Source organism: Dicentrarchus labrax, unplaced genomic scaffold, assembly GCF_905237075.1.
Source record: "Dicentrarchus labrax unplaced genomic scaffold, dlabrax2021, whole genome shotgun sequence".
In the NCBI taxonomy this organism is placed as follows: Eukaryota; Metazoa; Chordata; class Actinopteri; family Moronidae; genus Dicentrarchus; species Dicentrarchus labrax.
This window is the reverse complement of record NW_026136724.1, coordinates 8,903,821-8,930,897: the sequence shown is the minus strand read 5'-3', so window position 1 is coordinate 8,930,897 and position 27,077 is coordinate 8,903,821. Positions and strand designations below refer to the sequence as shown.

General features: G+C 40.1%; 1 protein-coding gene across 3 annotated transcripts in view; it reads right to left on the bottom strand.

Moving 5' to 3' along the window:
• LOC127358654 (chemokine-like protein TAFA-5) overlaps nt 1–27,077 on the bottom strand; it is a 136,723-nt gene that overhangs the window by 28,614 nt on the left and 81,032 nt on the right. For all 3 annotated transcript variants that reach the window (XM_051391912.1, XM_051391913.1, XM_051391914.1), the window contains exon 2: nt 26,311–26,460. In XM_051391912.1, the coding sequence (XP_051247872.1) occupies nt 26,311–26,460 (150 nt within the window). The remainder of the gene's footprint in view (nt 1–26,310; nt 26,461–27,077) is intronic.

Below are 27,077 nucleotides of genomic sequence, written 5' to 3'. Positions count from 1 at the left end.
CAGGAAACAAAGCTCACAAAAAAGGCAATAAGTAATTGAAAAAAGTTTGAGAACAAAGATATTTTAGGAGTTTGTCTTTTGAACTTTTGTACTCAGTTTAGGTAATAAAGTATTTATTTTACATCATAAACCGCTGTTTGGATGCTGTAATTTTCTATTTCTTCTGCTGAAATATTGCATATTATTAAGGATTGTGCACTCTATTGAATGGATGTACTGGTATTTAAAGATTGCAGCTATACTCTGTTTTGTGTTTTCAAAAGGACAACAAATTATTTTCCATTTTCCCTAACTCGCTGTGTTTAAGAAAAGGTTCTTTTTCTCAGCACTCTAGCTGTTGTTATTGTTATTGGATTTACTTAATGTTGCCTCTGAGTGTACTTTTGCATGTTGCCTTTGCTGATGATTCATTTCAGTTTTTAAAGGCACTTTTCCTTCTGTAATAACAAAGACTTATAAGACTTATCAGGCTTCATTATCCTACGTACTTTCAAAATTGCACTCCCCCCTTCACTCAATACAGCAGTCTGTGTTATTAATTTCCTTTGACAGATGTTAGGCCAGAAAAAAAAAAGAGCGCTTATACTTGAAGAGCACACTGAAGATAAAAAGAGCTGAGGAACAGCAGCTGTTAAGGACTTTTTAGGAGTATAATTTCATTGCCATAAACTGCCAGGCCACTTTTAATGTAAAATACTCCTAATATTGTGTCACATATTCAAATACATATTCAACTGCAATTTTTAGAAGTTAATATCATACAGCACAGTAACTCAAGTGGAGGGTATTGACTCAAGTACATCCCGTATGCACCAGGTGACCTTCATTCGACCGCTTTTGTGTGTATTTCAAAGGATAAACGGTCCAAATATATCTGTCCTGCTACTCTGAATTTCCAAGACCTCTCTCTCCATTAAGTGTGAGCGATAACGGGGCCCCAGCTGTGCTTTCTGCCACCACCACTGCTCCAAAGACAGAGGTAGAAAGAGGGTGAACCGATCCTCCTCCCCCCCGCCCGCCCCCCTACACCCCCCCTCTCCACCCCCACCCCAGCGGTCTTGACCCAGTTAAGACGGTTCTGTGACTGATAACCGATGCAGAGGCCGTCAGACAAGCTTTATTGAGACAATAAATGAGCCGGGACTCTAGTTGCACCGCAAGGAACATTAGTTATGTATTTAGAGTACTGCTTGGCTGGGCTCTGTATCAATCCTCCACCTCCCTCCTCTTGTCCCCATGCCTCGCCTCTATCCTTTGCTCCCTTCCCTCCTCTACCTATCCTCCGCCCCTCTCTCCTCTTCTCTTCGCTGACTTCTGATGTCATTTCCTCCCAACCTGGCATGGCAGCTGCATCAGGAAGCAATCTAGTTCTCACTCCTACACAATTTCTCCACCCCCGCACCCTCACCCTCACTCCTTGCCAGAAAAGTGCTGAGTTACAGATCAGAATCTGGCCAATCTGCCTCTAGTCTTGATTCTATCTTTTTCTTTTCTATATCAAACTGCCAAGTTTAGATTAACGGCAGAACTTTCTCCGTTCCCAATTTTGATGCATTTTTACCTCATATGGCCCGTCATTGTCTTTGTCCTGCAGGTAGCCCAGAGCAGAGAGGGGGAATTAGATGTTGTCTGGTCTCAAGTGAAATGAGCAGGACATATTTGCAGTCGTGGAAAATAATTTACTCAAGTACTCTACTTAAGTAAAATTGTGAGGTACTTTACTTGAGTATTTTCACTTTCTGTCTTTCATTGAAATTATTTCATCCAAATTTTTATGCACATTTTCAATTTGCACACAAAACCTGAATGGAAATGCTGGAAATAAAAAAAAGTCTAAATAAAATTGCAAATGCACTGTACTGGAAACAGACTAAATCACATCATGCAGAGCCAGCATGTGACCTAAACTTTCACTAAAGCTTCGACTCCACTGAAGCAATAAAAAGTAGCAGCAGATAAAATCATCAGATTTGTGAGGACCAGTCAGGAGACTCAAACCTATCTAAAATGAATACATGAAATGCTGAAATTCCATATTTCCATCAGGTTTTCCACATCCTTTTAATGGCAATGGAGAATTAGCACCACAAGCTGTTTATCGCCCAACTGGATGAAAAGGCATTTTCTCAAGTCGATTTTCTGCAGATTAGTTTGAAATTAGCACTAACTTTGGGTGGAATCCTGACTGACACACTGCCTTTGAGCCAGGCACTTAAATGGCACAGTGTACACCCCTCCATATAAAACCCTTTTGAGAGACCGGTATGCAAATGAGGCAATGTTGTATGTGTGTGCATGTAGGAGGAATACAAATCAAGACCATTTCACACAGTCTTGTGTAAAACGGCCAATGAAGTAATCTCCTTCGCAAAAAGCCCATTGATGGTAATGAACAGTGTTCTGAAGACACAGAAGAATAGACTGATGATTACGAGGCTTATGCATTATTTCACATCTGCAGACATCATGCAATACACCAATAACTATCATAATTAGACGTACTTGGCGTATAATAATGTTGTCTTATAATTACATTTCACAATGAAATTAGGTTAAAAAAAATCCCTCTTTTGTTCCTTCCCCCTGTATGTGTGTGTTTGTCTTGCATGTTTGTGTGTGGGCACTGTATTTAGTAAGTGTGGCTGAGGCTTGTGGAGTTTTTAACTTGACATTTTCAAGGATCAGCAAGGATCAATAGCAAAGGTCAGGGAAACAATAACCTCCAGTTTGTTGTGGCGCTCTTTACAGGAAGTCTGCCCATGGCTGCACCGCCGATTGCCTGACGCCTTTACAGTATTATTTTCCGTCTGTGTCGATCAAGAACTATAGCGTATTTGGTGGCGACAGAAATGGAGGATGTTTTGATCCTGACATCTTCCTTGTATTCACTGAAAATGGCAAAACACTCGCAGGGCGCAAGCAAGGTCTATTTGATTTCTGAGAATAGAGAAAGAAGAAGAGGGACTATTACCTACAGGCCACAAGTGTTTGTGCCACTTCCTCACTTCCATTTTTTACCCCGAGTACAAGTCGAGTTCCTATCAGAATCGACTTTGTTTGTCATTTTATGTGGAGCAGGGAAGAAGCATCTGAGTGCTCGACATAACAACCAGGTTGCACATACAGTACTGTTGTGGGCGTTCTGCGGCCTGGAGAGCTGTCAGTTGGTGTCGAGCGGTGATGGTAAACCTCGGAGACCCGGCCATTATGAGGTCCATCATGCGCGCTGAGGGGGCATTGTGCACCCCGAATTGTAAACAACAAATCGATAGGCTCATTTGTCATTTGGTTTGGAAGGAAACAAGTTTTTTGGGGGGAGAGATCCACTTTTCCAATCCAAATGAACCGATCAATCTCGGCTCTCTCCTGGGGCCTCCCCGCCAGTGAGCAGGGTGGGGAAGGAGCGGTAAAAAGTGCTCTGTCTCCCTTTTCTCACTCATTTCTTTCCCCACGTCTTATCTACTTTCCTTGCTCATCTCTTTCCCACTCTCACTAATACTTGTTCTGCCTCTAAAGCATCTTTCTGTCTGTTTTCCTTCTCCGAGTTTGTCTCTTTCTCCCGTCTTTCTACAACACCACCCACGTTGCTTTCCTGTGGTGCATTTGTAATCCAGAGAAGAGAAGGGAAGGAGGAGGAGGAGGAGGGGGAGGAGGAGAAAGAGTGGAGAGGAGAATGGGTTCTACTGTTCCGCACTGATGGTATTTTGTGTTTAAGTGAGGGGCAGAATGTTCCTGCCAGAGTGCTGCTGATGCTGAACGGGACTGGCAGGTGGATTATACCTTGTACCGCTTTGTCCCTGGACAAATTTAAAGGCAGCCCAACAACCAGGCACCATGGGAGAAAGTAGCTACGAGGGAGGGTTGGTCTGTCTCCCTCTTCAATCCTTCGTCCATGCAGACCATGCAACTTTTATCACAAGTTCTGTGGTCTTTTTAAAAAAACGTATGTCCACCTTCATACTATATACACAGACGATTAAACAGCTCGTCTAGTTTCACTTCCTGCTTAAACTCTCTTTCCAGGTACAAAATGCTAACTTCTGTGTTCGTAAAAATACACGAGACTCCACTCTCTACTCTGTTCTGAGCATCTGCTTGGCTATCTACATGAGTGCTTGTGGGGGCTGAGATCAAGTAGCAGCGCATGAACATGATAGTGACGAGCAAAGATAAGCCGAAACACTTTTAGTGCTCTTCAGACACAAGTACCATTCATCAAGTGTTAAACATTACTAACATCCAAAGATACTCAGAAATTCAGGCCATTATAGTGAGATGAAACAATTCCTGTAATTTTAGCGCTTTTTGTGATTCTTCAGCATGGAATATTTTGGGAACCATGTGGAACTTGAACATTCAGGCTGTTATAAGTGTATTTTCATGAAACCAAATTCCATCTTTGATACTATTTATGGCCGGTGGCTTTCTGCAATAGTCATTCAATGTATTTACATTCTGTAATTACAGTCTGTGGTTAGTGGTGGGGTCCGCCACTTGTGATTGTTGTTCTTTTGTTGTAATTCTGACAAAGTAGCTGATAAGCAGCGTGTTTGTTGTAGTATTTAGCACTTGTTAATCATAGGTGTTTCCAAATTAGCCAGAACTGAAAGTTTAACCACTAACTCAGTGATGAAATGTCTAAACTTAAAAAAAAAATCACATTTTGATGATTTTTATGAAGTTGCATTTACAGGTCACAGATTTTATTAATTTTTATTTTTTCCAGCCCAAAAGCATGTGATTAGCTCAAGTGAGAACATAAATATCACAACAAACTATGTTAACTATAAATGTCTCCTGTAACTTAAAACTTAAAATCTAATTTAAGAAAACCACAATTCAGTGGTATGATTGTGGTATAATAAACAGTTATAACTAAATTAATAACTGTTATGTGTATTGCCAGGCACACAAGGGCAAGTACGTTTTCTTTTAGCATTGTAGATTAGTCATAGTGAGGCAGAGATAATGGGTCACTCAGAGTGAATTGCCTAAACAAGAGGCTTTTAAGTGTCAAAGCGCAGAGTGATTATAGAAAAGAAAAAATTAAAAAAACACATTTGTACAACCCACTGACACGCACATTATATCATTGGGCAGGAGGGTTTAGTGATGATGCACACACAAATTAGAAGACATGAATGAAAACTTTAACTGCTTTACAATTTAAAAGGAATCCAAAAAGGTAAGAAATAAATTCCTACATTCAGTTAAAAACACCCCCAACTATGACATAATAGGTTACAGTACCGTTTCTGTTCTTAGGCATAATGAGCTGCAAAGAGGTTGCTTTAAGTGTGTGCAAATCATGAGATGAATGCATAAATGAAATGCCTACCACACTTAAATGATGCTTTTACTTTCAATAATTTGCCATTAATGTGAAACTGCTAATGTAGTAGTTTCTAAGTGCTTGTGAATCTGCAAGTCCACAATGTATTACATTTAATTAAAACTTTTTGTGTCAATATTCTGCTATAACCATTAAAAAATTCTTATTCAGAACACAAACACAAGTAGAAAACTGGAACTCTCACTATGCACATACACACTTACAGCAGTACACACACATACTGTAATGATATCTTTCCAAAGAGTCAGTTCCCAATGGGTAACAGAAGTTTTTGGAAAAAAGATGGCTTCAAATGCTTGATTAAATGCATGACAACTCAACTGCAAAGGAGAATTTATCACTCCCGTACCTGTGTGTGTGTGTGTGTTGGGTTTTTGCAAACCAACAGCTGTGTGAACCGGATATACAGTAAACAAAACAATTTTTGCCCTGCTCTTACTCTCTCGTCCTTGCATTCTCTCTCTCTCTCTCTCTCTCTCTCTCTCCCCACACACACACACACACACACACACACACACACACACACACACACACACATATATACAGTGAAATCTCTTCTCTCTCCCCCTCTATCTTTATCCGTTGGCATAAGTCCAGCCTCTGGTGGCCTGCTCCCTGTGGGCTCTGTCTAACTCTCCATATTGACTTTGTCCTGTCTCAGGAGATGATCTTGTGTCCCACAGGAATCCCACTTTTTATGCACATCCACATGTACCCATGCACATAATGCAAAACAGACACACACCCACACTAAGGGAACTGTAAATTCCTGGTGGATTCGACCACATACCACCTCACAGTATTACAATATTTTTAAAACCACAGTGTTTAGTTTTAGCGAATAACCTGTATTATCACGTAATCACTTAACATGAAGTTTAGTCTAATATCAGAGCCACAATTCTCCAACATGATATTGTAACTATTGCATATGTTAATGAAAAATTATAGCCTGGAGTGCACAATAGTTCACCCGGTAGAGCACGTGTCCCATGTAGGTTGAGCAGCCCAGGCTCGATTCCAACCTGCAGCCCTTTGCTGCATGTCGCCCTCCCTCCTTTCCTGTCTATCTTCATCAGTCCTATTAAAATAAAAGCATAAAATGCCCAAAATATATCTATATCTATATAGCCTGCCTGGACATGGTTGATATTATTGTCACAGATTTATTGGTGGACCACTGAGTACATACAGTATCTTGGTCACACTAACCAAATAACCACATTTAAGGGATCCAAAAACTGTTTGTGTTGTATGTTAAAAATACCAAATGATATATGATGAGGATTCTTTAAAACTTTCAAATATTAATATCTGTATCAGCCAAAACAAACAAATCCATTAACAGTGAGGCCGGACAGTTAGGAATGGACTACAAACTAAAGCAGTTAGTACAAATTCTTCACTTGCAGTAGTAGCCAGTTTTAGGTCCTGCTAGCTTTTCAGCAAGCATTCCTCTACTGAGTGCCCCTGAGCAAAACACAGAACATCAAATTTACAAAGCCACACAAAGGTGGGTGTTATTTATTCAACAGGTGCATTCACCATGAAGCAGCGTTTACTGAGGGGCACAGAGGGGACACACAGTTTATTCATACTGCATATTTGTACCATCGACTCCTGTCTCATAAACGTCTGCAAACAGTTTTTACTTAGACAGAGGAGGTTAAATAAAAGCGAACGTTGCAACACAGCTAATGCACTATGACAGCTTCCTCTATTTTGGACTCTCAGCCCCTTCAAAGGTCAGCACTGTCAAGACAGCTTGCTATTGGTCAATGGACTGAATTTGCCAAAGTTGGCTCCTCCAGTGCATCTTCTGATTGTGGTAATTCCATTGGAATTCATTGATTTCCCTGTTCCCTGTGTGCCTCTCTCCATTTTGCCAACTGTTTTAAGGGAATATTGTCCCTTAAAATTTCATAAATTAAATTAACACTCGACTTATTTAAAAAAAGAAACATGAACTACCAACCTATTACAGAGAAAAATAACATAATAATGAACACAATTTAATCATTTTATAACACTGAAAGAATGGATATTGTGAGTAATTGCTGTGTGTATACTTGCGTGTGCAAACATCTTTTGTTTTTAGCTTCAGTGGCTTTCCTCTCTTAGCCGCTCCACCACCTCCAACATGGACACATAGCTCATAAATAGCATACATTCTGTCGCCATGCAAATTGGCTCGTTAATATTAATGAGTGTAATTAGTGCCAATGATGAGGGGGTAGGACCACTGCCTCACTCATTAGCTCCATCCAACACAGCTGGACTCCGTGTAATAATATAAGGCCTGTTTACTGATAGACCTTTGTGCACTTCTATTCTTGTGAGAACCTTTTTTTTTATTTTCAGATCTTCAAACGGAATATATTTTTGCCAAGTCTGATTATTTCTGCTGCTTCTCGCATTGTCAAGGGGCTATTTACAGGCATGAGATGAAATAACTTAAGTATAAATATGAGTTATATTATACTGATTGATGATTCCCAGCATTTCTTAGCTGTACATTACGTTAAATTGCTGGTGTTTCACTCAAAGAACCTACATTTATTTTAATATTTGAAGAAAAATCACATGATGGACAAATACAGTACACAAAAACTATTGACAACCAACATCACCCGTTTCTGCAGCAGTGTTTGCAGTGAGTATATGTGGTAACATCATTTTTAATTTACACATGAAGTAAGTCTTGGGTTTGAGGTTATTTGGGATTATGTTATGTTTAAAATAGAGAGGGCAGGCAGTGGTGATAAAAGGGTTAGGGCAAAAGAGATGGTCCTCATAAGGGTAGAAACACAGGAATATGTGTGTCCATGCATTAGCATTCTCTATAGGTAATGTTACTTATATAGCTGTGGAATGGGAGGCTATTTTGGATAGATAAGAGGAGATGCAAGAGTTATTGATCCATTTTCTAATTGTGCAGGGCTCGGTGAATACTCTGTCTATGCTGTCTTGGAGCTCTTCAGGTTGAAAGCTGATTTGCGGAGTGTGATTCACTTCCCCACCACTTATAGACTGAAGACCTATTGAGATGGCGTTCCTTTTTAAGAGCCGATTGGAATGCTGGTGCTGCTATTCCTTCATTTGAAGAAAAAATACAGAGAGGAGAGGAGACTTTTCAACAACTAGAAAGTGAATTGTAACCTTGGCATATTTTCTCGACTAGTAGCTGACACTTCTGGCTTTGTTCACAAGTTTTCTTTTTTTTTTTTGGCAATGATTTGTTCTGCTAACCTTTATTTTTAGTGGTTGACATCAATAAATTATTACCACAGAATTTTTGAGAAACTGGTATAATTACAAGGCCACTGCCGAGAGAATTGGCAGCCTTTCTGTATACTGTTTTTATATCTACGTTAGAGGCACCAGCTAGAATTTCAAGGGGAGTCTGTTCACTTTATGGCAATTATGCCTTTCAATCCTAGCCTTCAGGATACAGAGAACTGCTAATTTTCTATCTTATAATAGTTAATTGCATTCACCTGACATCCCAGGTGTAAAACAGTCTCTGATAGGGTGGCTAGAATCAAAACCAGCAGGACTGTGTCCCGAGGCCTGCAATTTAGAGTGACTGCTCTTCTGCAGATTGTTTTATACCACAAAATAGAAAGAGTGTGGCTGTCTTTGAGCACAAACAAAGACTTTTTTTCCCTGAATGGCTGCAGTGAAAGCCATACTTTTCAATATGTTTGTACTCTTGAGTAAAGTACTGTAAAAGAGAAAAAATGAATGCAGAGTTTGCCATTAGGACTATGCACGCCCTGATAAAACCATGAGCTCATATATACTGATATGTACTCAGTTTCATTGAAACACTGACACTGAAATATTAATGTTTAAAAGTGTTATAAAAGCACATTCATATACTTCGAAAGTATCTAATTCTGGCTGGCTGCAGCTTCAGTGTACAACTTGACATTATAATTAGTTTCACAGCAGTGGTCTGTTACAAACCCAGAGAATATAGAACTAGTATTTGGCAAAAATCCATTTTGGTACACAACACATTTCAAAAGCTCTGGCCTTTAAAGTGCTGTATCCACGGTAAGTGCTCATACAAAGTGTTGTTCCCCTTGGGACCAAACCTCTGGCCTCAGTTTAGACTCAGAGAGATTTGAGGGGAGCAAGGTTTGCTTGCCTGCGGGTGTGCATGCAACACACAATCACCTGATGGGAGGCTTTACCTTTTCCTCTTCCATCTATCAATCGGGACGTGCCCTCTGCACCCTCAAATCAGTCTAGCCTGGTCCCATTACACCACAGTTTATCCATTTTTCAGGGAGGGAAAAGGTAGCAGTTGCACCATTTTTATGTTGTTCTGAGGAGAAATGTTTCAAAACTTTGAAACACAATTTGTAACCTTTGATGTAATAAATATTTTTTGAGCTATTACAGTTGAAACGTATATGCCATCCAGAGGGGTTGCACTGGTTTTTGTAGCCGACATGCCGATATGGGTTGAATGTCGGTTACAGCTGGGGCTGGGCATGAAATGGGCAATTTTGTGCATCAAATATTCAGACTTTTGCTTAGACTGCTGTTTGAACACTAAACCTTTTTACAATGTTGGAAGCTTTAAATGCAGACGGCACAGAATTATTAGCCCACTGCTGCAGCAACCTGGTTTGGATGGGATTTGGGGGTTCAAAAATTGCTAAACTGACACACTAGCCTAAAGCAATCCATGTTCGTCCCATGTGGTAACCACAGATATCCCAAGATCCCGTCAGTGTCACCTGTCATAAGACAACATGTCCAGTCTGTCCTTACGTAGCCTCACAGCTGTTTCCTCTCCAGATGGCATGTTTTGGCTTAGCTCCATGTTTGCATGTTCAAAGTGGTGTCAGGAGATTTTTAATCCACACTATCATCAAGATGGACAGCTGAATGGAGTTAAGGAATTAATGGAATTAATCAAACACAGATGGACATGGAGAATAATGTGGATTATACTACATGGATTACTCGTGGCAAAAGTGAACCATCATGTTGTCCAACATGTGCCAGTGAGTGAACCTGAAGGAGACAGTTATGTTGTGCTCTCTAAACCTAAAGAGCTGTAACTACAGAAGCAGTGACATTGATTAAGAACCTATAAGACCTACAAAATAAAATGTAGATACTGCACTCTGCCTTTAGACAATCTTTTGATGTTTTCCTATCTTAAAAAAACTAACTTTATTCAGATTATTTACAGTCAAAGAGCTGAAAGCATGGCAGTTCAACGTGGCGGACTCCATGGAAGAAAAAACAGCTCAATTAAAGTAACAACGATTCTTCTTTTCAGGTGAATACACATTAATGAACATATACCTATGATTATTATATTCCATTTATGCCAATAAACCCTCTTAAATGTTACACACTGGACTTTTTCAATATGTAAATTAAAGGTAACTTTACTTGAACTTGATTCAAAAGCTGAGATGGCAGTTAGCATTACTGCTACTCTGCTAAGCTAGCGATCTTTAGCTAGTTATGTGAAATAACAACCTAAAATAAGATGTTGGTTCATAAACAAGTGAATATTGTTTAATTAAAGGTTACAGCTAGGGAAAATCAGTAAGTAAAGCTTAGGGTTAAGTTAGGTATGGGCTATCTCCCCAGCTAGCTTTCATTTAGATCATGGGGCTGACAAATATTGAAGGATTGCATACTTGCAACTAATATTAATGTGAAAGAGTCTAATGTTAAAAGGTTTAATCAGGTTTATGAATCCATGGACGCTTTGAACAATTTAACTGGTACTACTGTAAGTCTTAGACATGGCCCCACAATTGATATTACCCCTAAAACCTCAAAGATACACACTATAAGAGTCAAAACCCAGCTTCTGGTAGATGGTCAGGTCAAGATGGCAGCTGTGTTGTCAAAATGGAAACTGCTGTTTGAATTCTTTTGAAAAGCAGTGAATCACTCACACTATCCCACTAGTGCAAATAGTACAACAGCAGGAGAGCACTTCAGCAGACATCGGTGATTTGGGAGGTTTGTTTGTGTGTGTGTGTGTTGTGTGTGTGTGTGTGTGTGTGTGTGTGTGTGTGTGTGTGTGTTCTTTAGTTACAGGCTGACCTCATAAGTACAGAATTAGAGAGGAGACCAGCATCACACATAGACATCCCACTTACATAAGTGAGATGCCAAGGTCTGTTGCATTTCTCCACAGTGACATTTCTGACACCTACGTACAGTAAATACCTCTGCTTTCCCCCTCTCCTCTCTGAACGGATTATTAATACAGAAGGACACTTTGTCGCTAACTTAATCAGATGAAGTGAGTCGGAGAATGAAAAGCAACGAAAAAGAGAGAGAGAGAGAGAGAGAGAGAGTGTCTGTGTGTGATGCGAAAAAGCGACAAAGAGAGAGAGAGGGGGGAGAGAGAGAACACACCACATTAGTCCACATATGATTTATTCCCCCCTCTAGGTGAAGGAGACACCATTTGTATTCATTTGCCTTTATTTTTATCCTAGATTCATCTTGCCTTCACATGCCTGTCACCACCATACTAATATTATTTTGGCCATGTGATGTCCCATAACTGGCTCTTATAAAAATTGGCCCCGTGCGACAGGAGAGGATGATGCACCGGGACCAGGGGGAGGGGATCTATTTTACTCCATTCATCTGATTTTGTTCTATTTTTTTACAGGGAGATTAAAAGGTTCCCTTGGACAGGATGGTGTGAAGGGTGGGGATAATGATGTCTGTCCTCCTACCGAGGGACACGCTAACAGTAACGCATGTGCACGTACACATTTTTATGTGCGTGCGCACTTAATAGAAGGCCTGGCCTTTTTTTTTTTTTTTTTTTTATTACTGGCAAGGTGAGCCAGTGGTGCTCCAACCCAAGGACAAAGACAACTGTGACCACAATCCTCCTCGCGGGGCTTTGCAGAACAATTAGATGAGAGCGGAGGGTGACTGCAGTTGTGTTTTAGGACAGTACGCACACACGCATACAAACACACAGCACAGACGAGGACAGAGGGCATGTATAAATCGAAGTAGACATATACGATGCACAACGCACGTTAAAGAAATTGTTCGACATTTTTGAGAAATATGTGTATTCGCTTTTTTGCCAAGAGCTAGATGAAAAGATTGACACAACTCTCATATCTGCACAGTGAATATGTCGCTGGAGCCAGCAGACAATTAGCTTAGCTTAGCATAAAGACTGAAAACAGAGGGAAACAGCTAGCCTGGCTCTGTCCATAGGGAAAATTTACAAATAATTTGCAGATTTATATACAGAGGTGCGACCAGCCAGACACCAGGTAGTTACTTGTCCTGACCAAAAAATGTGAATGGTAATTTTTTTATACTTTAGTACTATCATACGGATTAACAAGATATAATGTGTTAGTGTTATTAGTTATTAGCTAGCTGTTTCCCCCAGTTTCCAGCCTTTGTGCCAAGCTAAGTAAAGCAGCTTCATATTCACCATACTGACATGGTAAATATGCAAAAAAATGGATAACTATAACTATAACAAAATTCAGGTTTTCCCATGCAGCTATGCACTGTCAAGTACCAGCACCAACTAAGCAGAGCACAGTTTAATAATCTGTTTCAGCACATAGAGCAAAGCAGTCCACCCACTAATTAATCTGCTCCGGCTGTCTGTTTCTGACAAGACCGGCCTGAGCCTAGTGTTAGCTATATGGCTACATGGTCGACTCCCGTGGCTTCACTTCTCCTAACAAGTGGTAGCGTCTCATCAACAAACACAAAACTGAGACCACAGATCGGTGTGCAGAATCCTTTTCAATCTGTCCCTCTAGTAGACAGACAGCAAGAGCTAGCCACCTGGAGTCATGACAACAGTCCCGTAAACTGTGGCAGGTGTGCATAGTGTAACAATTCACGTCACAGTTTTAGTTTTTTACACGTGTGCAACAACACAAATGAGAATTAATAAAATTATTTGTAATATGCTGCCTGGCCCAACTTTAGATCACAATAATGTGCTCAGCTCCTATCCCTCCTTCTACTTTTATTCCCTCTTTCTTCTTTGTTCTCCTGTCTTCCACAGCGAGTCCTCCCATTCAGCTGGTGCATCCATACAGCCGAGTGCACCCAGCTGCATGGCAATTACAGGTGGGGTGTGGAACGGTACACAACAACAAGACGCATACATTATTAAATGAACCCATGTTCAGATGAAATTGCTAAGCCAGCCAATAAAGGTAAATTACCAAAGACAAAATGCGGCGGCTAGAAAGAGAGAGGGCCCTGCCCGAAATTGCATTGCATTAATGAACAACATCATTTCTGAAAACGGAGAGGAAACACGGAGTTGCACCTATCAGCGCAAGACAGAGCGAGGGGAAGAGAGAGAGAGAGAGAGAGAGAAAGAGAGAGAGATGGAACACAACATTGACTACCTAATTATGCATTTTATCATTTCAGTCACAATAGAGTGCCTCCCTTCTTTAGTCGCCCAGTGTACTCGTGCAGCTGTTCCTCCGCCGCTTTAATGAGGAAGATAAAGAATAATCACAACCATGTTATATTTACATCTACCGACCACCAAATTACTTCCTAGCGCCGCATCACACACGCACACACACCACCTCCCAATCATGTGAAGGCCACATAGTCACAGTCTCCTCATTCTTTAAACAACGACATAGAAAAATGTGTAAAAACAATGCAGCTCGGCTTGTTTCTGTCCATCATTACATCATCAACATGAGTTTAATAGCATGATACAAATCAACGGGTAATTGCATTCACTGTGTTGTTGCTTGTGTTTTGACACTGCGACTAGTGCAGATCACCTCCCCTTTTCCCTCTCCTATTGACTTTCCCCTCACGTCCCTGGCAGTCAAAGCTAGCACAGATCTTTGACTCCCGGCAGAGCTGTAATATCTTGTTGCCGGTCCATCAGGATGTATCCCTCGCATCCATCCATCCATCCATACATCCGTCCGGCTATACATCCCACAAAAAAAAAATGGGGCCCAAACCAGTCTGATTCCCTTGGGCTCTTAAAAAAAGAAGAAGGAAAAAAGTAACTGTAATCACAAGGAAGAGATGAAAGGAAGATAAGTGGGTGCATGAGAGTGCAGGAGGAGATGTACACTGCAGGGCTCTGACACACATCATATGGAATCAGCACCTTGTGAGTAATGGGGGTTAAAAAGGGAGAGCGCTTTCTCTCTCAGTGCCAGATGGGCTTGTGTGTGTTGGGATCGGAACTGCGAGTGAGTGAGTGGGTGAGCGAATGAATGAGTGAACACGATCAGCACTTCTTGGCAGCCCCTCCCTCGACAAGAAAAATCAAACGGCACGGGGGGTTGGGTGGGTGGGCACTCCAGAGATGATTGGCCTACCTCGTCTGAGCTTCCATCAAGATCTGGCAATAAAAAACACTTTATAATCCAGCATGAACATGTTACATTGACGTTGTCACAGGCCCGACATTTAGACGAATAAGGGAATTACTGAAGAACAAGCTGTCTTTTTACATATCGCATCTCGATGTTTGCCAGAAGGGGGAAAAATTTACATCTGTGTTTGGCGCTAAGAGATTGTGACATTGTCAAGAGTCCTTGATAATGTTTGAAATGCTTGTAGATGACGAAGTGATTTCAGTCTTTCCTGAGGTGACTTCAAGGAAATGATTGGAAAAACTGAAGAATTAAATAAATAGCGCATGCTTCATAGCAACATCTTTATGTTTCTTGACAATATTAAGGAATTTTTTATATATAACATGATAGCAAAAAGATGCATAAAGATTCATAAAGATGTTAGACTAACCCACTCCAAAAGCAGACGCCTGCTGGATTTGGTTTGTTATACACAAACATTTTATCATTAAAAAAGTAGTTGCTGTTGTGGATGACCTGCATGGCACAGGCAGAAGCTGCACACATTTCATTACACATTCTCCCCTTTTTATTCAGAATTGTTGGACTTTTTTTCATTTAATATTCTCGTTTTTTTTTCGGTGTCTCAGTAGTATCACTCAGTATGCTTACAGCCAGAACCAATGCTGATAGCAAAAATACTAGGATTTAAATTGTAGTTAATGAACAGAAGGTAACTTAGATAACATAAGCCTTCTACAGCCTTGTTCTGACCACAGATTTATAGAATATTTATGGTCACTTAATTAACCATGTAAACAGGAATGTTAATTACTGCTGCATGCTATGTTTTGTTAAGTGATTATTACATATTAATTGTTGCACATTGCACATTGCACTGTTGAGCTACGAACGATTTGATTAATTACACTGTGGTAATCCGTGACCTCCCCAATATAAAGTGATATTAACTTTACAGGGGTTTGAGGCTTTAAAGGATCTAAAATTTCTGACTCGATATGGAACAGGGCCAGCAGAGTTTGCCCTTACAGTTTTTATGTGGGTTAAACTTGTCTCAAACGCCTAGAAAAGAAAACAAGATAGACGTATTTGTATTTTTTCTGTTATTTATCTAGTATTTTCTCTGTGATTTTCTCTGTTTCTCTCTTTGTGATGGCTTTTAAGCCCATGTGGGCCAGGCCTAGTTGTATGTATGACACCGTATTAAAACTAAATTTATTATTATATTTTATTTTTGTTTATTCAACATGATGTGTCTTCTTTTGTGTGTAGATGTAGAAAAGAAATAGTGCAGCCACCATGACACAAAAACTCCATTAATAGGTAGTCAAAGAAAGACACATCATAGTGGCCACGCTGTTGGATTAAGCACCTTGTCACCAAGCTGAAGAAAGGGATCTTACAGATGGACAAATGAACCGTTATGCAATCACAATTTTTCAGCAATAGGGGAAGACTACAGACTCTCTTGATGCCCTCCTCCGGCTGTAAATTGTGGCCTCGGCCCTGAGGGGGTCCCACAGAAGCAGTAATTATTAATTAATTGTTCATAGCCCGTAGTCTTGTGAACAGACATAGCCCCTTGGACACGTGCTCACGGCGGAGGAACTTTTCTCTTCCAATTAGACCAGCGAGGTGGAGAGGGCGACGGCATGGACCATCAACCACGACAGCGCCGGTGAGTGGACTTGTGGGAAACAGGGAGGACATGCGGCAGTCATTTAGGAAGAGCCTAAAGGCTGCACTGGCCTCCTCGCCACCCCTTGGCTGCTGACGAGGGCGGTATCAGAGAAGGAAGACTTAAAGAAAATGAGAGCAAACGGAAGAGAAGCTGCCTTTATATATATATATATATATATATATATTCACACATGCTGATTTATTTCATCTGTGCGCTTTATGTGTAAGTGCATATATGTAACGTCTCAATTTGTGTAGTCTGTGTTCTAAGAGGATGTAAAAGACACGGCGGGAGTGAGTGACAGCTGAGCGGAGACATATTAGCTCTTGAAGATTTATAAGGCTGAGATGTTAGGATGACTCTGATAGGCTTACCAAGTGATTGGTGTGCTGGCCTTGCTAAGAATCCCGTTCTATGAAGAGCTCCGTAATACTTCAACACGAGAGCCTGATGGCTCATTTGAAAGCCAGTCGCAGCGCATGAAGTCAATCTACTGAGCAAACATCCCTCTTCATAAACACTTAGTACAGAGTTGATCTTCATCTGAATGATTTGGCATTGAATCAGCACAGAACTGGACAAAAATTATACATAAATGAAATAAATTCTTCACTCTCCATCCGTACTAAAAAAAAAAATCACTGGTGACTCACAGTTGCTTAGGTAACACCAACTTTCCGCATCAGAATAAAAGCAGAGCATGAAAATAGCAGGAAAAAGACCCAAAGTGTCTGAAAGCTTCAGGTAAACGCAGGTTGCATTTTTAATGTGTCTGCCTTTCATTATATCCACATATGCTTATCAAGCACTTCTCAAGAAGAACTTTACTGGCCCCTTTCTCATTCAACCCGGATTAATTATAATAAAACACAGAGAGCACGATGCACAACAATGGGGCATCAATAACCTCTGACGTTATCATCAACTCAGAACCTTGGAACACCTGGGTCCACTTCATCACCTTGCGCCTGCAGATTTATGAACGCAGAGTGCAATGGCTTCCGGGCAGAAGGGATATGTGGATAATGCAGCTTCATTAAGAGAGAGCATAACGGCAAGCCTGAATGCATTACGGCATCTGTATGAGCTATATCATCTATATTAAATATTTACAGTCAATGTATGCATATGGAATAACTCCTGCACACTCACATCTGGTGGACTACTTATTCATCTTTGGCCACATTAACATCAGTCATTTGGAGAAAAAAGGAAATGGCAGCAGTCTGTTTTTGCTAAAATGATCAGCAAGACATGATGAACTACTTCAGTTATCAGCCATTAAAAATCTGTGCTGGCTTAGTGGCAACAATTTGAGGCTTACATAAACTCAATTTTATTTGTGTATGTTGATGTGAAAGGGAATTTCCAAATAAATCTAACCTACATGTCTTTGCTTAATGTATTTGATTTAAAAACAACATGTCATTCAATACATACATATATTTTTAATTTAAAGAAGCATGAAAATGGATTTGTCTTATTGAGGAATTCAGCAGGGAGCGAGGCTACAAAGTAACATAATGCAAGGTTAATGGATGGAAAACTTACTGTAACTCTGCCACAGAATGAAAGCCAGAGCACAACACTTTGCATTATTTTTATGCTAATGTACAGCACTCTTCAGCTTTTTCCCCCTACGGGGAAAACACAAGCATTCTTTGTATTATATTTCTGCTTGTCATACTGAAAAACACAAACTGGCTCAGTATTTCTGTCTGTGTAAACCCACAAAGAAGCTGTTTGATACCAGTTACTCTGGAGGGAGAACTGTGCATTAATATTTCCAAAAATTCAGAAAAGAATAAAAAAAAAATAAAATAAAAAATAAAACAGAGACACTCGTTTGGGACTTTGGTTCTCACTTTCTCTCATATTGTGTACAGGCGGTGGCTTGACAGTTGTAGCAAGTTGCCTCAATAATGTTCAGCGAGTGTATGGAGAAGGAGAGAAGAGTTCTGAGAAACAGCAACGGAAAACGCTTTTTCTAACCACCAGTACTTTTTATTCTGAATTTCTGAGAGCTCCTGTTGCTTTAAAGCAAATAAAAGAAACACCAGTGGAAAGGGATGTTGATAAATTACTTTCTTACGTCCTGATGTAAAAGTGAAAAAAAGAAAAAAAGAATAAATAATTAAACGTTTTTTTCCCCCTAAAATTATATTAAATACCCCACATAATTATTACGTTATTTAGTGGCTTCTAGTGGTATAGTTGCAGATTGCAACTCCCTTGCCTCACCTTCCCCTTCCAAGCATGAAGGAGAAACTGCAGTGGCCATGAAATGCGTGGAAAAAGCAAAGTGTTTGGTAGCAGCTGGGCTACTGTAGAAAGCTCACTCTAAGGTAATGAAAACACAATGATTCCTATATTTAGGTGATTATACACTAATGCAAACATACCTTTGAATATTCCATTTCTGCCAATAGATCCTCCTAAATGTTACACACTGGACCTTCAAAATTAAATGCCCACAACTGGAATTTGGCAAAAACCTTCATGTAAAAAGCAGCTGATTATAAAAAAGTTGAGTTGAAAAAATCTTGGAATTTTTTGCATTATAACTTGAGTACTTAGAGTTCTTAAAGTTCTCAAAGTAAAAATTAAATCTTTAAATATCACTGCCCTTTCTTCATCTTACTCTAACTCTTTATTCTCTGACCTAATTCACAAAGGGGTTATAAAATACCAATAACATTTTTAGTTTTGCCTTCAGTATAACCCCCAAATCAGTCAGTTGCAGCCATGTGAAATGACCCTGTTTTGTTATCATGTCTACTATCATATTGATCTGTCTTGTTTTGTTTTTTGCTTCTATACAAAATAACTGCTGTTATTTCAGTAGATGTTGCTTGGTGAATGCATTTCCCCAAAGCACAGACAACAGGATGCTGATGGATGATTCACCATGGATTCACACTTCCCATAACAAAATATAGATACTGACTCATTTTACACCAGACTGACGCCCAAATGAAAAATATACTATTTGGACACAATTGCACTTTTTAGAAAATTATTTTTGATATGGGAAAAAAACTGAACAAAGACTTTAGCTAGCAAAAATGTTTTACACATAATTCTAAGCTTAAAGTGGAAGATATAGTCTATTTTAACACCAGAAAAGCAATCAAAATGCATCTGAAATATCTATCATCATTCTAAATTGGATATTTGTGTACATAAGAAAAGAAAGGATGCAAAAAGAGAGGAGTTGTGCATTCTGGGTGTGATCCATATATAAAATATATAAAAGCGCCATGTGATTTGTGTCCCGCTCCAGTTTAGAGGCTACAGCCTCCAAACCAGCACACCCAAGGAGAAGCAACCCACCTCAGGCTGCGGTTCCCATCTGCCTGCCCTCTCCCCCCCCCCATCCTCTCTTCCTTTGACAAGGCCAGAGCCCGTGGTCATCAGTCTTCAGTCTGCATGTGTGTATGTGAAAGAGGGAAAAGGGCCAGGAGAAAGAGAAAATGAGGAGAAGGCGCGACATTACAGATTCACTACTGGACCATCTTTTCCAGTCCCGGTCCCTCTGGACAGCGCCGCGGTAGCAGCTAGCTTGCTAACTGGCTGCCGGAGCTGACATGACATGTTTCCCCAACAGACCGTGGCCCCCTCCTTCCCTCCCTGGATCAAATCAAACCACTGGGCTGATGCAGTATGATCGGAGCTCTGGTACTGTCTAATAGCCCAGAGACTGAGCCTGACGCATACTGTTGTCTCTATCACTGCCTGATTCACTGGAACAATTCCTCATATGCAAGCTACCAAGGGATGTGCATCTAGCAGGATGAGAGTAATCTTTATAGTTTGCAATGCAGCTTTACAGATATGACAATGCAAGTTATGTGTTAGCAGTGGTGGGAGAAGTACTCAGATGCTTTAGTAAAAGTAGCAATATCACACTGTGCAAATACTCCATTACAAGTAAAAGTATTTCCTTCAAAAGCCTACAAAAGTATTGTCATTAAGATGTACTTAAAGTACCAAAAGTTAAAGTTCCCTCGCAGACAGCATCCTTTGATGATGTTGTATTATCCATTCAAATATATATACCATATTATAGGATTATTAATACTGATGCATTAATGTGTCAGTATCCTTTTACTGTTGTAGTTGGTGGACGAGGAGCAAGATTTCTCTTCATGATCTTGATAAAATGAAGTCCTAACAACCTTATTTTGTTCAAGTGAAAAAGGCCATGCCATAAGTAAAATAGTTTTTTAATAATTTGTGTATGAAAAGCTCTGAAAAGGAGAGACTGTAGCTTGAAGCAAGAAATACAAGAAATAATGAGGCAGGTTGCTGCACAAGCATTATGAAAAATTCAACTGTTTTAGAAAATACTTGAATTGAAAATTGAAACATTTTCAGGCTTTAAAGGGCATTTTAGCATCTTTAAGCTCATTATTTTGTTTTTCCAACCCACAACGTTAATGGGTTCGTTCACTCTCACCTCCTCAGACAAAGTTAGCAACTAACTGCTGAACATAGTGGAGCATTTAGCAGCTAAAGCCATATTTTACCAAACACAGAGCTAAAAGAGAGTGAATATTGGACACAAATCCAAATGAATGATAATGTTTCTCCTTAATTGCTAGATGTGTAAATATGCGAGTGTTGGCTCACAAGGTGAAGATACGTCGATGTTGTGTTCACAACTTGTTTCCGCTGTCTCCAAGTGACTAAAAAATCAGTCATCGCAGGTTTAAGGACTCAATTACAGAACTTTTCTCAGAACTGGTCAACTTTGAGGCTTTCATCAATGTCAGCATCCCAGCAAAAGGAGACCAAATACAAACACATTCACCTCAGGCACTCAGCGACTCCCTGCTGAGCTATCACCGCCACAACCAGTGACCCTCAACAAGCTCCTCTAAGTCTCTAGAGTTGCCCCCTTCTGCAGCTCTGTCACTCTTTCCTCCAGGCCAGCACGAGCAGGCAACTCTCCCTTTCTCTCTAATAGTCTCTCTCGGTCTCTCACCCTCCTAATAAGAATCAATATCGGCTCTCTTAAAAGTCATCAAGCACAGAGGTAAAAAGGCTCAAGAGCATGAAATTGCAGATGGGAGAGAGGGTACTTATGCAACACTAGGCTGCCATACAGGCCTCGAATGGGTAGAGCCATTGAAGGCATACAGTAAAGAGAGAGAGAGAGAGAGAGAGAGAGAGAGAGAGAAAATGACTATTAGAGTGAGAATGTGCATGAGAGAAAAAGGGAAAAAAGGCAAAGAGCAGAAGCAGAGAGGAAAAAATAAGCTATGGTGAAAGAGAAAGGGTCAGACAGAGACAGTATCTCATGCCGCAGAGATGTAACTCTGGAAGGTTTTGTTTTCTTTTTTTCTTCTCATGGACACGCGCGTCAAACAGCGCTGCTACGGAAACCTTATCATGTCGACGGCTTATCTCCTATTTTCACCTCCTCGAAGCAATAAACACACACAGAGCAAGTGGAAGATGGGAAATGCACAACAACAAAGAGTTGACTCTTTGGGATCAACGGCACTACAGCACTCTCTCTGTTTTCATTACTACATACTGTCCTGGAAGCCAGGTGAGACCGCTGATGGAGCTATGGATTATCCTGCATGGATGGGATGCAGAGTCTGAAGCATGAAGGACACAGCTCGTGTCAGCCAAGGCAAAGGCATATTACAACAGAGAGCCGACCTCAAGGACTCAAGTAGATTAAAAGTGATTGAAATCCCATTTGTGGCGTTTGGGGTCCTTTATGTCAGCTATCTCGCTCGCTCTCTTTCAATGTCTCTAAAGTGAGCAGAGCCTGAGTCTGAATAAACAAATAAGATCGTGTTTGTGGAGACAGATTTCTCAGATTTGCATGGCAATAACATCAGATTTTGTAATATGAACAGCAATAAAGGTGTGTGTGCGTGGACGTGTGTCTCTTTTTTTGAGCAATGTGACAATATGGAAGGAAATGGTGAATCACAATGTGCAGTCCAAAAATAATGTGCAGTGCCTTTGTGTATCTGTGAGTTGGTGTATATGTTGTTATGTATATATATATGTATATATTGTCATGTACATCATCATCAGTCACTACTATTAGTGTAGTTGTTGCTACTGTTGTTGCTGTGCACCTGTCTGTCTGTCTGTCTGTCTGTCTGTCTGTCTGTCTGTCTGTCTGTCTGTCTGTCTCTCTTTCTGTAAGCAGCAAAAAATGAAAATACTCAAGTAAAAGTACCTTAAAATTCAACTTAAAGCAGCAACAAGGAACATGGATTTTTTTGTTGATTCTGGCGGCCCCTGTGAACAAAAGTGGTAGTGTTTCTGTCGCAACATTTCATTGATTTCGGGGGCAATCCGACCAAATCCGACCAGGTGGCAGGCATTAAGAATAAGTACATAAAAATAGCTGATCATATAGAGGCAGCAGTAATGAACTGAGACTGTTTCATAACCAGCTACAACTCCTTGTAGTGTAGTGCGTTTAAGTACAGTGGCTAAATTAACTTAGTATTATCTATAACTCTGTTTCTACAGAGCAAAACACAGAGGCAGATCAGCTTGCTTGTTAAGTTTAATACTTTTTAGTGCGTTCCATTCATAGTTGTAGTTGTGTGTGTGTGCACCATTAGCTAGCTATTGGTATTTCATCCATTTCATGCTTACTGGTTATGGAACAACAGCACAGGAAGAGGCTTTTGTTCCTCAAATTTATCCTTAAGACAGCTCTTCTCTGTCAGGGGAACAAAAGTCTCAGATTTGCACTTGATTGATTGAACATGATTTGATGCAAATTTTTTCAAGTATATAATGCAGATCCCCTTGCCAATAGGTGTGCATACGCTGTATAACTGCATATATGCATTACTACAGGTCTAATTATGGCATTAGAATATATACAGTGTCAAATATATAACTTTATTTAACCTTAAATATACACTCTTATTTCACAGTATATTTATTTCTCTCTTTATAGTGTTTGAAGCTGGACAGGAGGCCGATAGTAGTCCTGCTTACATTCACACCTATGATTGATCTATGTACAGTCGACTTATGTCTTTCAACTGTGGGAGTAAACAGTAACACTCATGGTAAACCTAGTCCACACAGGTCGAAATTCAATCCTAGCACTTCCTCGCTGACAGCAGCAGTGCAATAACCATCAAGCCCCTTATGCCCAACACTTGTTCTTAAGTTCAAAATTAATTATTAATTGGGAATGATTATAAGCAATTGCTGTAACTGCGTGTCAGATTTTGAGTTCCCTGTATTCTGTGATTATTTTGTAATTTAATGTTAAATAAAGGTGTACTTATAATCAATTAAAAGCAATTCAAAAATGTTCCAAGACTTCAGCCACAATATATAATGTATATGTAATTTACGATCACTCATAGTCGTGCAAACACAGTCTTCCCACTGGCTTTTTAAATAACTGCCGCTTTTCTATAAATATCTCAAAACCCTATATAAACAAAATACATCTGGTCTATGAGGTTGCCTGGTAGCAGTCTGCTAAAGGTTCTTAGCGTCCAAATTTTCATGGAGAAGGAGCATTTTGGTAATATACACCACACAACTAGGACAAACTTACAGAAGATATTAGACAAGCTTCGACTACATTTCGTTTCAGATTAAAAGCTTTTATTTTCGCCATCATCATTATTCATGTTTCACTTACACATGCACCTGTCTACTATCTATTTATCTGTTTTAATTTTTTAATTTCCTAAAAATGGTTAACATCTTGATTAGCATTTTAATGTTTTATGCTGCATCTTCTTTGTGGCAAGTACTTAAAGTTGCTTGTGTGTATGAAATGTACACAGATAAGCTTGCCTTGCCAAGTTTATGACAGCACTAGTACATTTTATTGTCATTATTTTATATATATACATCTCTAAATTGAAATAAGAACTGTAAAATGTAAAATGTCATTTTCTTTATTTATTTACTGCCACCCACCTGTGCAGGTCTCTCTAAAAAGTCAGCTGATAAGCCTAAGCTCTCTTCAGAGAAAGAGGGTATCTAGCCTACACGAAATGCCACAGTGCTCCATGGAGCCCAGGTTGTGACAAATACCTTCTGATATTATCGGGATACTGTGGATTTATGCAACATCCATACAACTTATTCACTGGCAAAGTCATTCTGCAGAGCAGGTGGGCATGTGGTCATGTCTACAGGATCAGATTTTTCTTTCTAGGACTCAGACGAAGCGCGCAAATCTCTGTGTGAAGCAGTTTAGCCAAAGGAAGAAATTGAATTTGGAGAAAGGTCAAATCTCCAGTGTCATGTTCATCTGTGCCTGCCACACAAATAGTTATAAGCCTCCGTCCTCTTACACATGGAGGAAAGCCTCCTCACATAATCAGCAGGTAAAACCAGTCACACAGCGCACTGAGGATAGGCAGCTCCTCCAAACGGAGACACAACTGTGAAGCCACAGCTGAATCACAGGCAAAAATAAGACATCCAAAGGTACAGTTCACTGCACTAACTAACAGAGCTGTTTATCTGCCTTCACCTGTGCACATACTCTCCCCTCCCTCATCAGGCCAGAGGCCACCTTGTGTGAGATAGAGGCTCGGTGACAGGCACACTGGGAGGCAGTGGGACGGCAATGAAGATGTCATGAAGAGATGTAAGAAAAGCCAGTCACACCATCGTTCAACCCCATCTGAAGATTCCTTGAAATTCATTGAGCTGTCATGGAAACTGAATGGTGACCACAGAAATGGCTTAAAGCTTCTTCCCCTTTAGATGTGAGGAAGCCACGGCAACCAACTAATAAGACTCCACTGGCTTACACGCCATTGTACACAAGGTACAACAGTATTATATATACATTTTTGAATTCTCGTTTCTCTCTTCATTGCTGTCCTGTGAAAACCATGTTGCTCCGAAACTGAAAGAATCACTGTCACAAAGCTGATGTAGCTGAGATAGATGGTTTTCACAGGACAGTGACAATATTTACACTTTATACCGTAAAAGAGATCTTTACAGACCTGTATTTAGACAGGTGTGTAGAATATGTAATGTATTCAATTACCAAAAATTCACTTTTTCAAAATTATTTTCAAATTATTATTATTAATTAGTGGGGAAGCTGATTTTTGCTATTGAAGACTCAAAGAAAGATTGATTAAGTGAATGTTAAAGTGTATTCTGAGAGTAAATGTGCATGGCAAATTATCATTTCAACATGAATTTGGCTTTATTTACTGCAAATCTTTACAATCATTCAGCAGATTAATTATTTTAGAAATTGTTCGGTCTATAAAATTTAATAAAAACCTTGTGAATAATAGGCCCAAGGTGATCATTTTAAGTTGCTTGTTTCAAAACCCAAAGGTACAGTATGTAAATTATGATCATAGACGGCTCAGAAAACAAGCAAATATTCACCTTTACGAGGATGGAAGCAGTAAGATTTTGGCATTTTAACTTCGACAAATGATGAATCGATTGTCAAAATTGTTCAAATTAATCTTCTGTCAATGATAATAATAACACTAACGCATCCAAACAGTGCTGAAACAGACACTATGCCAAAAATAGTGTCACTATTCCATGAACCATAAGCCCATCTGTTGGTGGGGGATTTAGAAACCCCCCCGCGGGCACTTTTTAAAAATGATTCAACTGTAAATTGATTTGTTACAGGCTTCACATCACAAAAACAGCCCTGTGATCCACTTTGCTCCACATTGTAGGTTTATCCACCTTAAGCCCCTATTTAAAAACCGCCACTGCCCTGTGATTCAACGCTTTGATATGGCAGAATTTTAAAATGGTCTTCATGCGCTTCAGCACCAACATGATTCAATGTAAAAGTCAGACATGCCTGAGGAAAAAGAATTGCTGATGGCTCACGTTTGACTGCTTTTCACTGAAGTGGCCCCTTACAGAAAGTAAGCTAAGCCGGGATCCCCCCTTTCTCTTACCGTCCACACAGGCAGGTCTGGCTCTTGTAGTTCCAGCGATCTGGCCCTTCTTACAGGCGCAGCGGGCCGTCTGCCTGGCGATGGTCCGCCGTGGTTGGCTGCTGTCCCTGTCCAGCGTCACAATCTCACATGTCCCCGCTGCCAGCTGGCCTGGAAATGACATTGCACCACAGAATGCGAGGTCAGAGAGATGAAATCATAAACAGGGCAAAATGAACTAGTCTGTCTCTTCTGTTAAATTTGGATTCTGTCACACGTTCAGGTTATTTTTCATAATCCTTTGTAGTTCAATTTGCTGGGCACGGCACAGACATGACCAAATTCAAAGGAGGGGGTTTCAGTGGAACCAGTAACACAAGTCTGTGTACTGTAGTTGTGCATGTATTTGGCTACAGCAAGTCTTAAACACATGGCACACAAACCAAAGTTTTTCAAAGGCAGTGAGTGCACCACAGGTCATGTAACAAGAATTAACCCATCTGCTCCACGGGACTTGCTGTACAAGGACGAAGCAACATGCATTTGAAAGGTCAGCCAAACTGAAGATCAGCTGATTATATTCGTCCTGGGATGCGTGGAGCTGTACGACCTGTCAAGTTAATTTAAGGTTTTTTTTTCGTTTCCACACACAAATTCGAGCAGTAAAGCTACTAGGAGCGATTTACGGTGCTGGAAATCCATACATCTTTGTTTGAGTTTTAATTAGTTCAGTTAGTTTAGTCAGTGAGGCTTACTGCTAAATTACCGCCACTACATCATCATTGTCA